At 45.2% G+C, this 18,700-nt stretch overlaps 1 protein-coding gene and 1 long non-coding RNA gene across 2 annotated transcripts; one reads left to right on the top strand and one right to left on the bottom strand.

The window, feature by feature from the left end:
* Positions 1–238: 238 nt before the first annotated feature.
* LOC116467454 (uncharacterized) lies at positions 239–4,314 on the bottom strand. The gene is made up of 3 exons (XM_032151209.2): positions 3,949–4,314; positions 1,257–1,429; positions 239–702 (listed from the first exon to the last, which is right to left on the bottom strand). The coding sequence occupies exons 1-3, from the start codon at positions 4,312–4,314 to the stop codon at positions 636–638; spliced, it is 606 nt and encodes a 201-aa protein (XP_032007100.1). The 3' UTR covers positions 239–635.
* Positions 4,315–8,597: 4,283 nt separating this feature from the next.
* LOC116466397 (uncharacterized) lies at positions 8,598–17,884 on the top strand. Its single transcript, XR_004247524.1, has 3 exons — positions 8,598–8,799; positions 13,807–13,982; positions 16,488–17,884. It is a non-coding gene; the product is annotated as an uncharacterized LOC116466397 (long non-coding RNA).
* Positions 17,885–18,700: the final 816 nt, after the last annotated feature.

Raw genomic sequence — 18,700 nt, 5'->3', positions numbered from 1 at the left:
CCTACCTGCCTGGTCTGGGGAGAGGGAAAACCTTTTTTCTGGGAACAGTTCAGTCTAGGGTTCTCTTCTGTGTTCTGATTTAAAAAGTGACTGCTCATATTCTAATCTTGACATCTGATTTCATAATCCCAGCTGAGTGCTTTTTAGCAAAAAGAAGAAATTTGGAGAAGCATATACATATATTAATATAACGTGTATATATAGTATATATGATTTAATCAGTTGATTATTTATTAAAGATCATTTAAGAATATATGTAATAATTACATAGATACACAAATAGCAGTCTTTTCCCTACTCATTTTTTATGTGCTCTTTGCATTATGCCAAGAAATCCCAATCCCCAACCACATAAGTTGGCGTTTTATTAATGACGTATGTTGGCCATTGCAGCTTCTGTTGTTATGAGATACAGCTGGTTTAAACTTAGACCCTGGAGTTATTAGTTGTATTATTTCCTTTTTTTGTTTATTTTTCTCAAGAACACCGTTTCGTAAAACGAAGAAATCAATGAATTCGGGTTCAGGAGAGGTTGTCACTTCCAGACTCTAATCCCATCAACTCTCTCACACTTTAATGAGCATCTCTCCTGGTACAGGAAGTAAGGTGAGGCCAGAAAGAGGCTTTCCCAGATTCTAATTGACCGCTTGACATGATGAATCAGTGTCCTCAGTGCTTTCTGGGGAGACCAGGTGTAAGGAACTGTAAAGAGAAACCCATTTGTTACATCTTTACAACCTTTTGAAGAACAATAGAAAGTCTCTCAATTTTACACACACACACACACACAAACACACACACACCCATACAGTTGCTTAGATTTGTGGGTTACTATGTAGCTCTGTCAGTTTGGAAGAGTTTGTGACTGGGATCAAGGAAAAGTTAGTTGCCTATTAAAAAATCTCCCTTTCTCCATTGGGAGAAAGTGGTCTGCTTATTCACCCATCAGGACAGGTCAAATGTGACTCTAATTCACATGAGAATCTTTGGGCCTCCTGGGAGAAATCTGATAGAGGACTTTGGGATGGATATCATTCCTTCGGGACATCAACACTCAAATGGGGAAGGTGCCCAGGCCCTGTGAGTTACTGGCCCTGAGACAGAAGAAAGCAGGGATCCCTGGAACCATCTGAAGGCACTGGGCATGGAAGCTGTAGAGGCTGTGGTGTGAGTGAGGACCCTCCAACGTCCTACTCAATGTCCTTGTTACAGAGACAGTGGGAAAAAGGAGGGTGAGGCCAGTGAAAGGAACTTACCCCAAAAGCCAGACAGGTAAGGAGAGAGTCTGTAGGGGAGAGAGATGAGGCACAGGATGGTCCAATGGTTTGATGGTTAGAGCCAGGTTATGAACCATCACAAAGACTGAGCCATACCTTATATTGAACTTCACAGTCAAGAGTGGAGAAAGCAAAATGGTGATTTTTTTTCCCTGAGAGAACATGACAGTGAAGATAATTTTACCATAAGCACTTTCATTTTTGTTTATAGTTTCTTCTTTCATTCTTTTCCCCCATCCTGCCCCACCTTGGGAGTGAACAGAAAATTAGAGTAGAAAGGAATGGAGAACAGGACCGAGGGGAAACATTTCAGGGAAAGGCCATTCCAAAACAATAAGACGTGTCACAAATGCAAACAGCAAGTGGATTTTGCTGGAAGACATGTGTGGGCTTTTCTTTGTTGGCACCAGGAAGTATTTGTCGTTTTGTTGAGGCTTTTTTCTCTAGGTAGTGAGCTTCTCTGGAGGATGGTACTCAAAACGAGGAAAAAAAAACAGAAGAGAAACACAAGAAGAACCATTTGAGAACTTAACATCATCACCATCATCATCATCATCATCATCACATCATCATTTCCTTTTTTAGGGTGCCTTCAAAGCAGTCCAGCCCTTTGCCCAAAGCTTACTAGGTGGAATTTCTTTCTCTTTTCTTTTCTTTCCTTTCCTTTTTTTTTTTCTCTCTCTCTCCCTTCCTTCCTTTCTTTCTTTCTTTCTTTCTTTCTTTCTTTCTTTCTTTCTTTCTTTCTTTCTTTCTTTCTTTCTTTCTTTCTTTCTTTCTTTCTTTCTTTCTTTCTTTCTTTCTTTCGTCTTCCTCTCCTCTCCTTTCTTCTTTCCTTTCCTTCCTTTCCTTCCCTTCCCTTCTCCCTCCCTCCTTCCTTCCTTCTTTTTCTTTCTTTCTTTTTGTTTTTTTCTCAGAGTCTTGCTGTGTCACCCAGACTGGAGTGCAATGATGTGATCTCAGGGCTCACTGCAGCCTCCACCTGCCAGGCTTAAGCAATTCTCCTGCTTCTGCCTCAGCTGTAACTGGGATCACAGGTGTGCACCAACAAACCCAGCTAATTTTTTTTTTTTTTTTTTTTTTTGTAGAGACAGAGTTTCACCATGTTTGCCAGGCTGGTCTCAAATTCCTGACCTCAAGTGATCTGCCCATCTCGGCCTCCCGAAGTGCTGGGATTACAAGCATAAGCCACCACAGCCAGCACTGAGTGGAATTTTTTATCCTAGGTGAGCCACCGAGGAGCTTCCCTTTGAGCCGCTGTGTGGCTGCTGCTAAGGGACTTCTCATGTGTCATAGCATTTCTGCTTAACGAAGCTGCTAGCTTTACCTTAAACTTGCTGTGGATCTTTAAAGGGATAATGGTTCATCAATACGGTTTGGAAATAATACCTGAATTGAGACTACCACCTCCCATCTGCAGACCACTTGGCCGGCTCCTGACCTCACCCCAGGCTGCAATGTCTACCTCCCTACTCATGTCCATTTCCACCTGGGATTATCCTCCAAAGTGGACTTGAGAAGCTGTGCTGCCAGTGAGAACCCCCAAATGTCCAACCCAAGTTCCTCTTTATGAGACGAACAGAAAAAAGCTCAGAGACACTGGTCTTAAAGTCCCCTGCTGTCCACTCTCTTCCTGTATCTGAGGCCTGTCCTTGCCTTCCGTGGGCCTCATGGAAGCTGAGACCACAGTGTGAAGTGCACAGGTGCCAGGAGAGAAATGTGTGGATGTTCCTTGCAGAAAGCCTGGCCCCAGGTGCAATGCTGCCGGCATGTTCCCGTGCCCCCCTTGCCTGGGAAGATGAGGCTGGAGGCTAGGACGAGCAGCATGAGGGCTACAGGTCTGAGAACACTAGGCCCTGAGCTAAATTGAAGTTCTTGTGTTTTCTTTAGCATATTTTGATTTCCGATTTCCCCAAACATCAGCTTTCACTATGAGTTAATAGCTGTTCTGGATATATGCTTATTAAGAGGATAAATTTATTTCTAATTAGTAATATGTGATCGAAAAGCCCACTGCAACTCATGATTTTCCACATTAACCCTGGTGCACACTCAAGGCTGCTAGGGGAAACAGCCCATCCCAGGAGGAGCTACAACCCCATGTAGCCTGCAGAGTAAAGGAGCAGCTCAGAGGGGAGGTGTTCCGGGTTCATAGGACATTACCTTGGCCCACCTCCCATGGGTTTGTACCTGGATTCTAGGCAAGGGGAGTGCCACAGAAGACCAAAAAAGGCAAAATGAGCTTTTCCCTGTAATGGTGGTAGGCACCAAGGGGGCACAGGCCATGCGGCAGCTGACAGCACTGGTATTTGGGCAGTTTCCATGTCTCCCCCCAGGCTTCCGGTTGTTTCATCTTTGGAGTCCATTAGCTTCGAGACATATTTTTCCAATCTCTGCCTTGGTCTGAGGCAGAGATGTTATGTTCCCTCTGCATGCCTGTCTGTGTCTCTTCCCCTCTTCTTAGAGTGACACTAGTCACATTGATTAAAGGCCCACCCTACTCCAGTACGACCTCATCTTAACTTACACCTTGGTTACATTTGCAAAGACCCCATTTCCAAATAAGGTCACATTCACAGGGACCCAGGGTTACGACTCCAGCAGATCTTTTGGCAGACACAATTCAACCCACAACAAACGACATCACCAGCAATGGTGACAGCATCCGCCTCACCTTCAGTCCTTCAATGCAGCCGCCAGGACGCTTAGCACAGACAAGACTGTCCTTGGGCTCAGTCATGAGTGGGTTCAAACTGGGCATGAGCTTCTTCAGCAGGTGTAGGCCTTCAGCAGAGTTCGGGGTCACTGATGGCACTTCTGGGGTTGCCAGCAGTGTGGGACAGTACCACTGCCAGCCAGAGGAAGCAAGAAGGAAAACAGTGTTGACCAAGAAGGGTAGATCTTGGCGTACACACGTGACACCCTGAGGTCTCTCAGGATTTTCTAGGAGGAAACTAAGACGGGTATCAAAGTTCCCATGTAGTGGATAGGGTAGAACAAGAGGACTACTGTTGCTCTTCCTGTTCTCTAGTCCCTGCATGGAAGCCAGAATGGCCTGAGAAACATGTCACACCATAACTGCTCCTCCCAATAATTCCCTTTTCTCTGGCTCTGCCATTTAGCTAGAGCTACTCTTAGAAAACATTGTATCTCAGATTGCACAGGGGGTGGGATTTCTTCAGCTGTTGGCACCAAGGTGGGTGCAGTGCAGCCAAAAACAGGGCAGAATGAGGTCAGATAGCAGAGGGTGCATGGACCGGATGCCAGGGCTTTGGGCATGGATAGATGCCCTGTTAGAGAGCAGCCAAATGAACAGTGGGAATCATCTAACCCCAGCAGGGATGCAAACCAGAACCAGAGCCCAAGATGAGGGCCCTCTGTTGTTAATGAGGAGGCCAGGCTCAGAGAGATTGGGAAGCTGCAGGGGGGCTGCAGAAATGATCTGCACCACAGTGGGACACCGATAGGAAGCCCAAGCCCCTGCCCCTTGGGTGTACTTTTGCTCCTCTTAAAGAAACTCTACTCTGCATCTGCTTCTTGACACAAAGCTGGCCTCACACTCAGGCCTTGGTCCAGCCCACCCAGCACGTACACACAGCATGAACCACCCTGTGTAGCTAAGGTAGGCCTTCTGCCTGGGTTTCTCATTGCCCCCAGTGTCCAGCCATATGAGCAAGCTGCTTTCTGCTGTGGCATCCCCACATCACAACCATGCGACCCTTCTGAATCATGGCCCCTTTTCCCAGCTACTTCAACTTCTATCAAAAAGACATGGGAACATTCTCTTGCTTTCTCATGCCACTCCAGGTCTGCCCCTGCCCCTTGTATTAAGATCCCCTCCACTGGCCCTGCAGTGGCAGCACTGAGAGCATACATAAGCGTTTCAGACAATAGCAGGGTCCTCTCTACTCTCAGGTCCCTAAGCTCATTAGGGGAGGGGTGTCTTATCCCCACTCCTTAGGAGCTAATCTGGATGGAGGGTGCAGGGAGCAGAGCCCCTTCCTGAAGACCCTCAGCAGGCTCTTGCATTCTTTCTGTGGAGCAGTTTCACAGTTCACAGGTATAAATCCCAGGGGAGGACTCTAAACACTTCACCAATAACCATGCACCAGTAGCAATCCACTTGCACAAGTGCAGTGAGACAGAGAACTCACACAGCAAGTTAAGTGAAGCAATCCTCCAAGGCTCAGTAGTTCTGCCCAGGCCCCATGGAGTCCCATTTGCATGTGCCCTATGTTGCACCACAGCTGAGGGACCATGAAAGCACACTCTGCCTTAGGTTTTATGGCCAGGGGACCCATGGATTGCTGGGATAAAGTATTGCAGAACATCCTGTTCTCGGGGTGATGGGAACAGAGCCCAGGCTATCCCAGCCAGTTCCTCCTTTTCTCAGGATGTTGTATTCCCAGCACATTCTACAGTTATTCTGAGAACTACAGGGAAGTAATGGGGGAAGAGCTGGTTATCCAAGGCCATCTGGGGACTTGTCCTGCACTTTCCTGCTCTGCAACTTCTTTTCTTCCATTTCCTAAAATCTTGGGATCTTAACTCGTCTACATAGCAGACAAAACCACATTCAGAGCAATTACGTATTTCTTTAAACCTATCACTTAGGTCAAGATCTCAGCTCCTGAAGTTCAAATGATCGTAGCTTTGGCAAACAAAAAAACCTTTTTTTCCCCAAAGATATAATGGACTTCAAAAGTATATTTTGAACTCTGAAAGCTGAGTCTCACCATTTTTTCTGTATCTTTGCCTACCTATTCCAGTTTAATTGCCCAGCCCTGCCCCATCCCTAACCTCCTACAAACAATACACAAACATACTTGCTCTCACAGTCTATGCTCCAACAATTTTGAGCATATTTCCTGAACATGTTATTGTCCTCTTGCTTTTCTAAACATTGCAGCTATCATCTGGGATGCTGTTATCCCCTCTGTGCAGCTAATGAATTCCTATGCATTTCTCATGTAATGGCTGGGACCCCAGATCCTCTGTTTCTGTCAGAGGCCCAGCATATTCCCATGATACATCACAGAAATGCTCAGGCCAATTTCTATACAGTGTCAATCATCATGGTGCTCCAGGGCTGACTTCCCATAAGTTGGCTCTGACTTTTACCAAAAGAGGGTTGTGATGAGAGTGAGAAGTATAGTTCTTCCCCTCTGTGACAGGCACATCAGCCAACCAGCAGAGCTGCACTTGAGTGGCTCAATCATCTCTATCAGAGGTGGATGACTCCTTTTCTTGGGCCATGACCTCCTTTCCCCCTTTGAGCCACATGGCAGGGTGGGTTACTTCCCTTGGTAGTCAAATATGTTACTTAAGATTGTGCTAGTTTGTGTAGCAAATAGATTCCAAAATAAAACAGGTCAACTCCATAGAGGTCTATTCTTACTCACTGTTTTAGTCCATTTTGGCATCCATAACAAAATACCATAGATTGAATGGCTTATAAAGAATAGAAATTTATTTCTCACTGTTCTGGAGGCTGAAAAGTCCAAGGTCAAGGGCACCAGCAGATTGGCTGTCTGGCGAAGGCTTGCTTTATCGTTCACAGATGTTGCCTTCTACCTGTGTCTTCACATAGTAGAAGGGGGAATGAGCTCCCTTGGCCCTATTTTATAAAAGCACTAATCCCATTCATGAAGGCATCACCCTTGTGACTTAATCCTCTCCCCCAAAACCTCACCTCCTGATACCATCACCTGGGAGGTTAGGATTTCAACATATGAATTTGGGGAGGGCACAAACATTCAGATCATAGCACTCACCTATAAGTCAAACATTGAAACCAGAAGGGTGAGTCTCTTCCACGTGACCATTCAGGGTCCCAGGCTTCACTTCTGTGTGTCCCCATTGTGGTGTTGTTACTATCTGCATTTAGCTGGTGGAAGGAGAAAGAGATCCCGGAAGAAGCACATCCATTTCTAAGAAGCTTGACTCCGACATGGAACAAATCACTTCCTGTCACTTCTGTTGGTGACATCTAGTCACATGGCCACATCTGGCTACTAGAGAGTGGGAAATATGGTCTAACCACGTGCCTGGCCACATTCCTGTTACTACAGAAGGAGAGAACAGATAAGAGCAGGCAGCTGGCAGAATGTGCTACAAATCAACCTACTCGGTAGCTGTGCTGGGGAAAGGAAGCATTCCGTCTCCCTGGTGGGTTCACTTTCCTCCATGCTTCCCCCTCCCACAAGACAGTGCATTCCCTCTCAAGACCCTCCTGTACCAATCTCTATCACCTGCTCCCAGCTCTCTTCCTACCCTTCAGCCTTCCCTTAGGGGAATCTATTTTTTGGTTAAAGCAAACACGTCTAGTAAATGTTTGAAATACACTAGATTAAAAACCTGATTGTGGTTATTCCCATCTCCAGAGTAGCTTAGGAAGGACCTCCATGGTGTCCATTCCATTCCATGAGCATTTATAGAGTCTCTTCCGTGTGCTGGGTGCTACCATGAATAAACCATAATGCCTGCCCTGCATGGTGACCAGGAGGCTCATCAGTATGAGACTTGGTTCAGTGTGAACTTTCCAGCTCATCAGGCCAACAGTACCATTGTTCCATCCCGGGTTGTAGGTCAGTGTGATCAGGCCTCAGCAGCTTGGGTGTTAGTTTTTTCTTCTCCTTCTTAAAAAAAAAAAAATCTATGTTTTCCTCCTTAATGGTTAATCCTCAAATAGTCAGGCTTACTCTGCCCTGGATCCTAACCACCTACCAGGTTTTCTTCGTGGATTTTAGGTTAAGTCCCTGATCCGGTTTCATGCAGCTTTCATTGATGTTTCATTTGCTATCCACCACAGCAAGGTTACTTTTTTCAAAAGACAGAAATCTCAGCAGATGTATTCATTCTGGGATGTTTCCTGGACTCACACCAGTGAGCTCATTAGCCCAGGCTAACTATGGGCCTTTGGGGGCTTTTTCTTTTCTTTCCTTTTTTTTCCTTCAGTTTGTAGCAAAAAGCGGGATCATGTGGTTTGCACATAGCAGCTCTCCTTCCTGTATGTTCAGTGAGTAGTAACCGAAATTCCCCCCAAGAAGGAGAGCTGTGCTTTCTAAACATGCATCCTTCTTAGCAGTGTCTGCTTTTGTTTAGTGGAAGACTGAAGCTGAAACAGGAAATTTCTAGGTCAGCTATACTTCACTCTAATAAAAGAAAAGTCTAGCCAAAAAGAACAGCAAAACTATGGCCTGGGCTTTTTGGAGTGTCTTGTCTGATTACCCAATTATTACAGCTCAGATTAGGAAGGGATTAACCCCTGAGGTTGGACAGATGGAGAACACTATTAAAATACCCCATGTGGGGTTTCGGAGTGAGTAGCAAAGTAACCACCTGTCCCTGTTTCTTGGGTCAGTCTGCCCTCGTTTAGAGTCTGAAGATCACTATCTTTGATGTCTGAGTGTGGAGAAACTGAATAGCACAGGAAGCAAAGCTGGGGCCCCACCCCTGTCTGGCCCAGAAGCGCTGCTCTCCTGAGTCTCTGTCCCTATCTGGAGCCCTGCCCTAGACTGACCTGGTAAGAAATATTCAGCTGAATTCCAAGTGATTTTAGGGTTGTTATTGCCCAGGGCCCTTGGGAACAGTCTGGGGACACTTTATGAGACTGTCACAGACAGAAAGATTTCCATTTCAGACCTCCCTATTCCTTTGTTAAGTGTTGAAGAAATCGGTACCTCTCCTTTCTTGAACCTCTGCATTTCAGGGGCTACACTGGGGCTGTTTTCTTTTCAGTGTTCTCAGAAGCTGCAGAAGAGTGAAGTGAGATCTGTGTCTTTGTGCCTTTTCACCCCTGCATTGGGGAGGCTGGGACAGTCCCTCTCTGGGCAGGGAGGCGGAGTGACTTTGCCTCATGTTCCAGCCTTGAATTCGCAGGCGGGAAGGTACTATAAGCAGTCCATTCAATAATTAATAAGCCACTTAGTTCTGCTTCAAGTCCTTTATCTTACAGATAAAGGATGTGTTCAGGAACATTAATGGTTGATGAGAAAACATTATGCCAAATAAAATATGTTGGGTAATCTTGAAATTGTCATGATTTAGCTGGGTGAGTACTTCTTTCTTATATATCTAACTTAAGTCAATTCGAGAAAAGCCTATTGAGCACACTAAACACCTACCTCATCCGCAGCACCACGGAAACACAGAATCTCAAGGTCAGCAGGGTCCTCAATCCCAAAATTGTATAAGCAGCCAGCCATTCACAATTGGAATGCTTCCATGGAAAGCACTTCACTGCATCCAGAGGCAGTTTACTCCATGTCTTGACAATCCCTCTAGAGATTTCTTTTTAGAGCTGATTTTTTTTTTTGAATCTTCACAGCTTCTTCCCTTAGTTCTGGTTATACTCCTGTATTGAGCAACTTTTATGGGCCAGACGCAGTGTCAGGTGATTTTCATGCATTCAGTCATTTAACCCCACAGTCATCACATGAGGTGGGGGTCTCCCGTTTTACAGATCAGGCAACTGGCACAAAGAAATTAAATGATTTGCTCAAGATCAGTAACTAGTGAGTGGCAAAGCACTCTGGCTCCATTAGTATACCTTCTTCTTTTCTTTTCTTTTTCTTTTTTTTTTTTTGAGATGGTGTCTCACTCTGTTGCCCTGGCTGGAGTGCAATGGTATGATCTCAGCTCACTGTAGCCTCTGCCTCCCAGGTTCAAGTGATTCTCATGCCTCAGCCTCCTGAGTAACTGGGATTACAGATGCGTGTCACCACACCTGGCTAATTTTTTAATTTTTAGTAGAGATGGGGTTTCACCATATTGGCCATGCTGGTCTTGAACTCCTGGCCTCAAGTGATCCGCACTCCTCAGCCTCCCAAAGTGCTGAGATTACAGGTGTGAGCCATTGCACCCAGCCTCATAATACATCTTCTTAATCACTGTTTTGATTGTCTACTACTGAGTAACATACTACTCCAAAACTTAATGGCTTTAAATGGTAATCATTTTATTTGCTCACGGTTCTGTGGGTCAGATATTTTGGCAGGGCTAAGCTAGGTGAATCTTCTGCTCCACATGGCATCAACTGAGGTCTTTCATGGATTGCAGTATGATGGCCACTAGGACCAGGATGTCCAGGATGGTGTCACTCACACATCTGGCAAGGACAGTTGGGAGGTTCCATGTGGCTCACACCAAAGAACTAGCTTGGGCTACTTTTCATGACAGCTGGACCTCAAAAGCAAGCATTTTAATCAGAAAAGGTGAATACTGCATATCTGTTCGGACCCAGCCTCAGAAGTTATACACATTACATTCACATATTCTGTCAGTCAAAATAAGTCACAGAGCCAGACCAGATTCAAGCAGAGGGTGATTAAGTCTGCCTCTTTATTGGAGAACGAAAAAGAGCATGTTGGATGGCATATATTATTGCATCCATGTGCAGAAATTGCAAGAACCAGAAAATTCAACACCATTCTGCCCCTCTAGAAAACTAATTCATGCATACACAGAATGACATCTCTCTAGGTATTTGAAAAACTATCTATCAAGTATCTCCAAGTCTCCTGCTCTTCAAGCTTCTTCTTTCTTCAAGTGTTTCTTATAAAATGTGGAATGGTACTGTCCCTCTCTTCTGATGTGTTCCAGAACTAAATGTCATACTCCAACGTATGCCCGGCCTGGTGAGAACAGAAGGCCCATCATCTCCTGTCTTTAAATATGGAGACTGAATCAACAGGAATTCTTGACCAACATACAGAAATTCTGTTAACTTGAAGCTCTGATGCCCCCCCACCCTGTAATCGTGTGATTGCTTTGAAAGACCAAAGTTAAATTATATTTTATAAAATTTGGCCTAGCACTCTTATTCGTTGATTTCGGCTTTCACTGCAGTCATGGTCCACTCAGCTTTCAGTTAAACCTGCATTTGACTCATGACTTCCCTCCTCCTTCCACAACTTCTTCGAAGTCATCGATAAAATTATTGGCCTGTTCAGATACAAGAAGGAGCTCTGAGGAACATCATGGAAAACCTCCCTCCGTATTAAAATCCAAACACTGATCTACAACCTATGCAAACTGATAAGGCAGAGTTGTTCAGGCAATTCTGGATCCACCAACTTGTGTGGGCACACATTTTTACTTCTTGACTCAGGAGCCAAAAGAACCATCACCAGCACTGTGCTCACCCATGATCTTGGCAGTAAAAGAAATTAGGATGTCTGGATGTGTCTTGGTTTGTTTTAGAGACAGGTCTCACTCTGTCACCCAGGCTGAAGTGCAATGGCAAGATCATCGTTCACTGCAGCCTTCAACTCCTGAAGTCAAGTGATCCTCCTGCCTCAGCTTCCCAGGTAGCAGTATAGGCATGCAATACCATGCCTAGCTAATTTTTTAATTTGTGTTTTTTACAGACAATCTCGCTATGTTGCCCAGGCTGACCTCAAACTCCTGGGCTCAAGTCATCTTCCCAACTCAGCCTCCCAAAGTGTTGCGATTACAGACGTGAGCCACTGTGTCTGGCCAGGATGTTCTTACTGAGGCCCTGCTGACTCCTGGTAACCACAACTTCCCTTCTCAAACAATTTCTTTAACACTCCATGCTGGAATCTAACCCCACCTCATGCCCTTTCTGCCTCAACACTGTTCACCCATTTGCAGCTTTCTGTTCTCCAGAGTTCTCCAGAGATAACCTCAGTAATGCAGGCACCAAATCAGTCATAACAGCAGGATCTTAGAACCTGATCCTTTTATGAATCTGGGTCAGGAGACATGAAATCAGAGCAGCAAAGGCTGCCCACTCTTTAAGAAACATGGGCTTCGGCTCCCCTTCACTATTTATTTTACAATAAGCAAAAGAAGCCTCAAGAGTCTACCTTCAAGCTGCTTACAGCATAGCTCAAGGAGGAGGTATACATGCTAATAGTCAGAATATGAAACAAAATAGAATTGCTGCCTGGGTGCAGGGAACAGGAGACATTACAGGGCTTATAAGACATATTATTTACACTTGGGCAGGTCACAAAAGGCTTCATGGAGGCAGTGGCATATGGAGTAGATTCTAAATAGCAGGTAGGTGATGGCGAGGATGCAGAGAAATGGCTCTCATACCACTTGCTGCCTGTAGATCTGGAAATTCATAGACATTCTTCAAAATGACCAGGTATTAATTTAAAATGCTTGTGCCATTCAACCTTGTGATTTCAAAGTTCAAGTAAATAATCTGAACATAAACTTATTCAAAGTGTTAGTTAAATGATACTGCTGTTTAATGGAACACAGAGCAACCACCAAGATTTTGTGAACATCAACCTGATGCCAGCTGAGGGACCAGAGGGGCCCTCCCTGTGGTCTCTCAGATGTCTGATTAATATGCCCTGAATCTCCCTTCCACAATTTATGAAATGCAAATCTTTCCCATTAACTTTGTAGATAACCAAGAGCTTCTTTTCAAGTGCTTTTTTCTGGCTATGCCCTGTCCAGGGCTGCTTTAATTCAGCTCCTATTTCCCTCGAGTATTTCATGATTTGGGTGATTGGCTGTGGTTGTGCGGCTCCTGGACGGGGCTGGGATTGCGCAGTCCGGCTCTGTCTCTCACTCACTCTTGATTCCTTTACTCCCTGGAGCAACTGACAAATGATTCCCCCAAGCTCCTCCTCAGAGCTTTTTTTCTTTAAAAAAGGCAAGTTTTCCCCTAAAAGGAATTCTCATATCAGTTGCTAATAATATACATTTCCCCTCGCATTATTGTATGAAGAATTTTTTCATGACATGGGAAAATGCTTATGATAACATTTCTCCCCACTCCCGTCTGAGCAAGGAAAAAGCAACACACAGTCTTGAAACTACACCCAGGACAGTGTCAACCATGTAAAACAATATGCATCAAGGGAAATTTAATCAACAGTAGCAGTGGCCACCTCTGGAATAGGACGCTGGGTGATTTGTATTCTTCTACATGAATTTGCTGTCTTTACCAAGTCTTCAGAGATTACGTAAAGATAATGCATATTTGAAGCCCAGGTGCCTGGGAAAATGGAAATTTTACTATTTGGAAAAATTTTTAAAAATCAAAAAGCAGGGAGCAGCCAGTGTGGGAAAGGCAGCTACAGTTTCCTTTTCCCTCCAGGCACAGGTGGCGCACCTGCCAATGGGTGCTCCTGCCCTCCCTACCCTGCGCTGGTAACTACCACCTCAAAGTGGAAGCTGGACGGTTCAAACATTTGTAAAAGGCAGATCTCGGTGTTCTGACTTCTCCTCGTCCTGTTGGTAGACTGCCTCTGTGACACGCCGGCAGGATTTCTATAAGGGCACAGAAGGCACCAGGAGGATGAGTGAGGACCCTGTGGCCTGCGAGTGCGCGTGGGGCGCACATGCTGGTTTCTGGCACCCTACAGATCCCTAACTCACCTTCAGCAAGGACCTGCACCGGGAACTGCACTTTCCAACACAGATGGTTCCCCTTTTGGCAGACTAGCAAAACTCGGGGGGCTACCCACAGAAAGTGCTCATCTTGCCACCTCTGTTAAACATTTAGTTTCTGACTAATCAATCCGAAACCATCACCCCACTGCAGCCTTTCTGCAGCTGACACACGTGAATTCATGAGGACTGGGAAGGGCTCCTAATATTTCCATCTGAAGCGGTATCTCTGAAATTTCATAGACATGCGGTCACGCACACATCTTTCCAAGGTCTCAGAAGCACAACAGCTATTCACAGCTCCTCTGAGAACAGACAAGGAGCTTGAAGGTGGGTTGTACTTGAATAAGCTTCTTTCTTCCCTTCCTTCCTCCAACAACCTGAAGCACCAGAATAACTCCCTGTTACTAATGTGCAAGAAGTTTCTTGTAGGTGGTCCACGCGACACTATTCTTTCATTGCAATTCCTTCCTTCCTTCCTTCCTTCCTTCCTTCCTCCCTCCCTCTTTTCTTTCTTTCTTTTTTTTTTGAACAGAGTCTTGCTCTGTCACCCAGGCTGGAGTGCAGTGGCGTGATCTCGGCTCACTGCAAGCTCCACCTCCGGGGTTCACGCCATTCTCCTGCCTCAGCCTCCAGAGTAGCTGGGAATACAGGCGCCCACCATCACACCCGGCTAATTTTTTTTTTCTTGTATTTTTAGTAGAGACGGGGTTTCATTGTGTTAGCCAGGATGGCCTTGATCTCCTGACCTCGTGATCCGCCTGCCTCGGCCTCCCAAAGTGCTGGGATTACAGGCGTGAGCCACTGCACCTGGCCCCCTCTTTTCTTTCTATCTCTCTCTTTCTTTTCTTTTTTTTTTAACTGGGTCTTGCTCTGTTGCCCAGACTGGAGTGCAATGGTGCGATCTCATCTCACTGCAACCTCTGCCTCCGTAGTTCAAGTGGTTCTCCTGCCTCAGCCTCCCGAGTAGCTGGGATTACAGGCACCTGCCACCACACCCAGTTAATTTTTGTATTTTTAGTAGAGACGGGGTTTTGCCATGTTGGCCATGCTGGTCTCAAACTCTTGACCTCAGGTGATCGGCCTGCCTTGGCCTCCCAAAGTGCTGGGATTACAGGTGTGAGCCACGGCGCCCGGCCTGTATGCTGACAATTTCTTCTTACACGTGTGAAAATGATGTTTGTCATTCTAACTAAACAGAATTTTTCTCATGCCCTTGTGAAGCATTGTATTCACATTGAGTACAAGCCTCTGGTCCTCTCACTTCATACACAGATGGCTGGAGACAACAGACACCCCAGTGCATGTTTCCGTGTCTCCCACTCTCTGCTCTCAGGCAGGAACGAAGCCCGAGGAAAGCAGGCAAGAATTCTCTTCCTTACAGAGACAGGAAAGTTCTCCTGGAAGGAGAGGGCCATGGCTCCATTTAGACCTGCAGCCTGCCCTGCGGGGAAGTGGGGAGATGGCAGGACCGGAGAGTGTGGAAGGGATTAGTGGCTAGGGTGGAAGAGGGCGTGAGAGAAAGAACTGGCTGTCTAGTAGATTCCAAACCAAGGCAGGACCCAGACATGCAGGGATCCCCATCTCCTTTCTGATTCTTCCCACATGAACATGCTCCAGCTGGAACCCAGGTACCAGCAGCTTAGGTGGTTCGGGAAATACTTGAGCTTCTCCACCAGCATCCCAAAGCAGCCCTGACTTTTATACCCTCTAAATGTATAATGACATTGTGCATTTGGTGTACAAACACAGCACCGAAACAATTCTAGTTATCTTTTCTTATGAGGTTAGGACTCTGAGCCTTTTCTCGACAGAAATTCTAGAAGGTTCTAAACATGGGCTGGTGAGAATCTCACCTGGCTGCCATGTGGAGTTTGGATCTAGGGGCAAGGTGGCATGGGGAGGCCAATTAGGAAGGTCCCTGGTGGTTTGGGCTAAGGTGGTAGCAACAGAGACAGCAAGAGGTGGGGATGGTGTTAACAGACCACATTCTCAGACCTCATTGTCAGTGACATTAAACATGATGTTAACATTAAACACGATGTTGATAGAGCCACTTATATAGCTGGATGTGACAGCTGTGATAACTACATCTGCATCTAGTCAATAATATTCAATGCTATTTACTGAGCTCAGGAAAGCAACATAAGACACAAGCCCTATCCTAAAGTAGCTTACAGAATCTAGGACAGAAATTTTGCCTATGACCAGGTGGAACAAGTGCCATTTGAAAGGCACAATTCAGTGGGATTCAGACTCTCCTAATGAGGACAATGACTCTTGACAGGGGTAACCAGGAGTGCTTCCCTGGTGTGGGTGAGAAAATGTGGAGGGGAGGCCTTCCTAACACAGCAGAGGCCTATGGGGCAGGACAGGAATGGCTGGGGATAGGGAAGTGTGCAGTGTCCTCAAAAGGTGTGAATGCTGATTCGGGCTGGAGGGTACGATTCACAAAGGAGTAGTTATTGGGAGGGGAAGCTTGAAGGTAGATTAAAATTAGTTTAAGGAAGGCTGTAAATGCTAAATTAAAGGGTTTATTCTGTGGGCAGAGGGAAATATTGAAGTTTTGGGGCAGGAGAGAGTTTATCATTATCTGTAGGAAGGCAGATTACTGGGGGCAAACCAGGACATGAGCATGGAGCTCAGTTGCCCATCTGCTGCTAGACAGGAAGAAAGAGTAGATTCTAGAAACGCTGTGGGCATAGAGCCACATTGTAATTACCTGGCTGAATGTGAAGGGTGAACAGAGGAGAGAAAAGAGAACTAAAGGATGCTGAAGTTTAATGACTAGGGGGGTTGGGGGTTGCTATTCATTTTTCTCCAGCTGAATTTCAGGTACATCTGGCACAGGAGGGTCGAGGTGGCCAGCAGGCACATGGAGACGCACAGCTAACACTGGGGAAAACCAACTGGAATAATTCTCTGAGCCTTCTTCTTAGAGGCAGCAGTCAAAGCAATGGGAGTGCATGCAATTGTCGAGAAAAAATAATGAAGAACCAGAGAGGAGGAAAGAAAAGGGGGTAAAGGAATCGTCTTGTAGAAAACTCACAGCTAGGGGTCAAGAAGGAGAAGGTTAAGCAGGGGAGTGATCAAGAGGTTAGTTGATAGCTCTGCTCTGTAGACCTTTAATTTGTTTGGAACTTGGTGCCACCCTGACATCGTAGCTGGCTTGCTAGTGTTCCAAATGACCTCCAGCTTGCATGTCTCTACTTTTCTGGACATTATGATGCCCAAGTAACAGAATACTGTTGCTGAGAAAGATCTTTTACAAAATCTCTGTTGTACAATTAGAGCTTGTTCATCTTCAGGTTTTTTTTTTTTTTAATCAGACCATAGTTCTGCATTGTGAGTCTTTCAGATCTCTATAAATAGTATTTGTCTTCCTGACTGAGGATCTCAAAGACATTCAACAATATTTGAATCTTAGGCTGGAGGACATTTTGGTATTCTTTAGTCAGGAATAGCACATTTCCTTTCATGAATAGCAGCTTTTAGGGATTATATCATGATGTACAAATAAAGAGGCCCTCACCTGGTAAATAATCCACCATGTATGCATTGTGTACAGAACACAATGACTCTTGACCTCAGCCTGGCTTCCTGTGTAGAAGAGTATGGCAGAACCTGAGAGGAGAGAGGGATGGAGAGAAAGAACCCCAGCTCAGATCATATACATGATTCAGACTGCAAAGCAGGGCGGCTTCATGGCATGTGGCATCAGTTGCACCAGGCCCATGCTGGGCTAATGCCCTGCTGGTGAGTTTTGAAATTCTTAATACTTTTTGAACAAGGAGCCCTGAATTTTTATTTTCACTGGGCACTGCATATGATCTAGCCAGTCCTGCTGCAGAGCTTAACATATGTCTGAATAATAACAGAAGAGGTCAATGGGGTCTCTCTTGGAAATAATGTTTGAAGTAGCTCTATAGGTCCTGCAAGCTGAGACTGCAGGATGTGGCCCCATGGGCTTCCCCGACGGTGGCTAACCGAGGCCAGCCTGGGAAGAGCAAGCGCTCTACAGACTGTGGGGTTGGGAGCGCTACCTTTGAGGCTAGTGTCTGGGCAACAGCTGTTCACCCTGCATGGCCAAAGAATTTAGCTGCAAAAATCTAATTTGGAACTCCCTAATTAAACTAATGAAGTCAGAGCATTTTAATCTGTTCTTGGTGCAGCCCTATGTCTAATCCCAGAATAAATAGATAATTGTGACTTTGTGGCATATGTGTGCTGAGAAAAAATAATGTGTGCTGGTTGTTTTTTGTTTTTCACTTTTTTTTGGTGATATGTAAGCCAGGCAACATCTTTATATCCTTTTTTAAAAGCTTGGGAAAGGAACTGATTTTCCTTAGCCAAATGCAATGTTTAAAATGAAGCGAAATTGTAGTGCTTTTACAATCAATCACACTTCTATTTCACCATCCTTTACTGACTGCCATAAACAAGTCATGCCCAATGGTTCCTACCCTTGAAAGATCCTATTTGATCCTCCAATTTTTCTTGCTTTAAAGAACACTCATGAATAATAAATGTTACCACACAGATGTCTCCTAAAGAGGCTAAGGTTGGGTAAGTGCAGAGCGAGTCTTGTCTCCCTCCTTTAGCCTCGCATTCTACAAACGAGGAAAATTCACTGGTTAGCCTTCAAACTATACCATGTTATTTCCGTGAGACACGTACATCTTCATGATGTTGGAAAAGCCTATAAAACCCTGAAGCTAAAGGGTCATTCTTTTTAATCCATCCATTTTTCTTCCCATCAAGAGTGTTCTTTATTAAATATTTCTATCTCCTTTTCAAATAACTGAAATGAAGTCACTTTTACCCCCTTTGGAGTTTATTGATTTATCTACCAAATCTTTTACGTATTAATCCAACTATTAGGCTACTTTTTTTTTTTTTGACGGAGTCTCACGCTGTCACCCAGCCTGGAGATTGTGCTCAATCTCTGCTCACTGCAACCTCTGCCCTCCAGGTTCAAACAATTCTCATGCCTCACCCGCCCGAGTAGCTGGGTTACAGGCATGCACCAACATACCCGGCAGTTTTTT

This window comes from Hylobates moloch, unplaced genomic scaffold (assembly GCF_009828535.3).
Source record: "Hylobates moloch isolate HMO894 unplaced genomic scaffold, HMol_V3 SCAFFOLD_4, whole genome shotgun sequence".
In the NCBI taxonomy this organism is placed as follows: domain Eukaryota; kingdom Metazoa; phylum Chordata; class Mammalia; order Primates; family Hylobatidae; genus Hylobates; species Hylobates moloch.
Note: the sequence above shows the minus strand (reverse complement) of the source record. Positions and strands in the feature narration are given on the sequence as shown.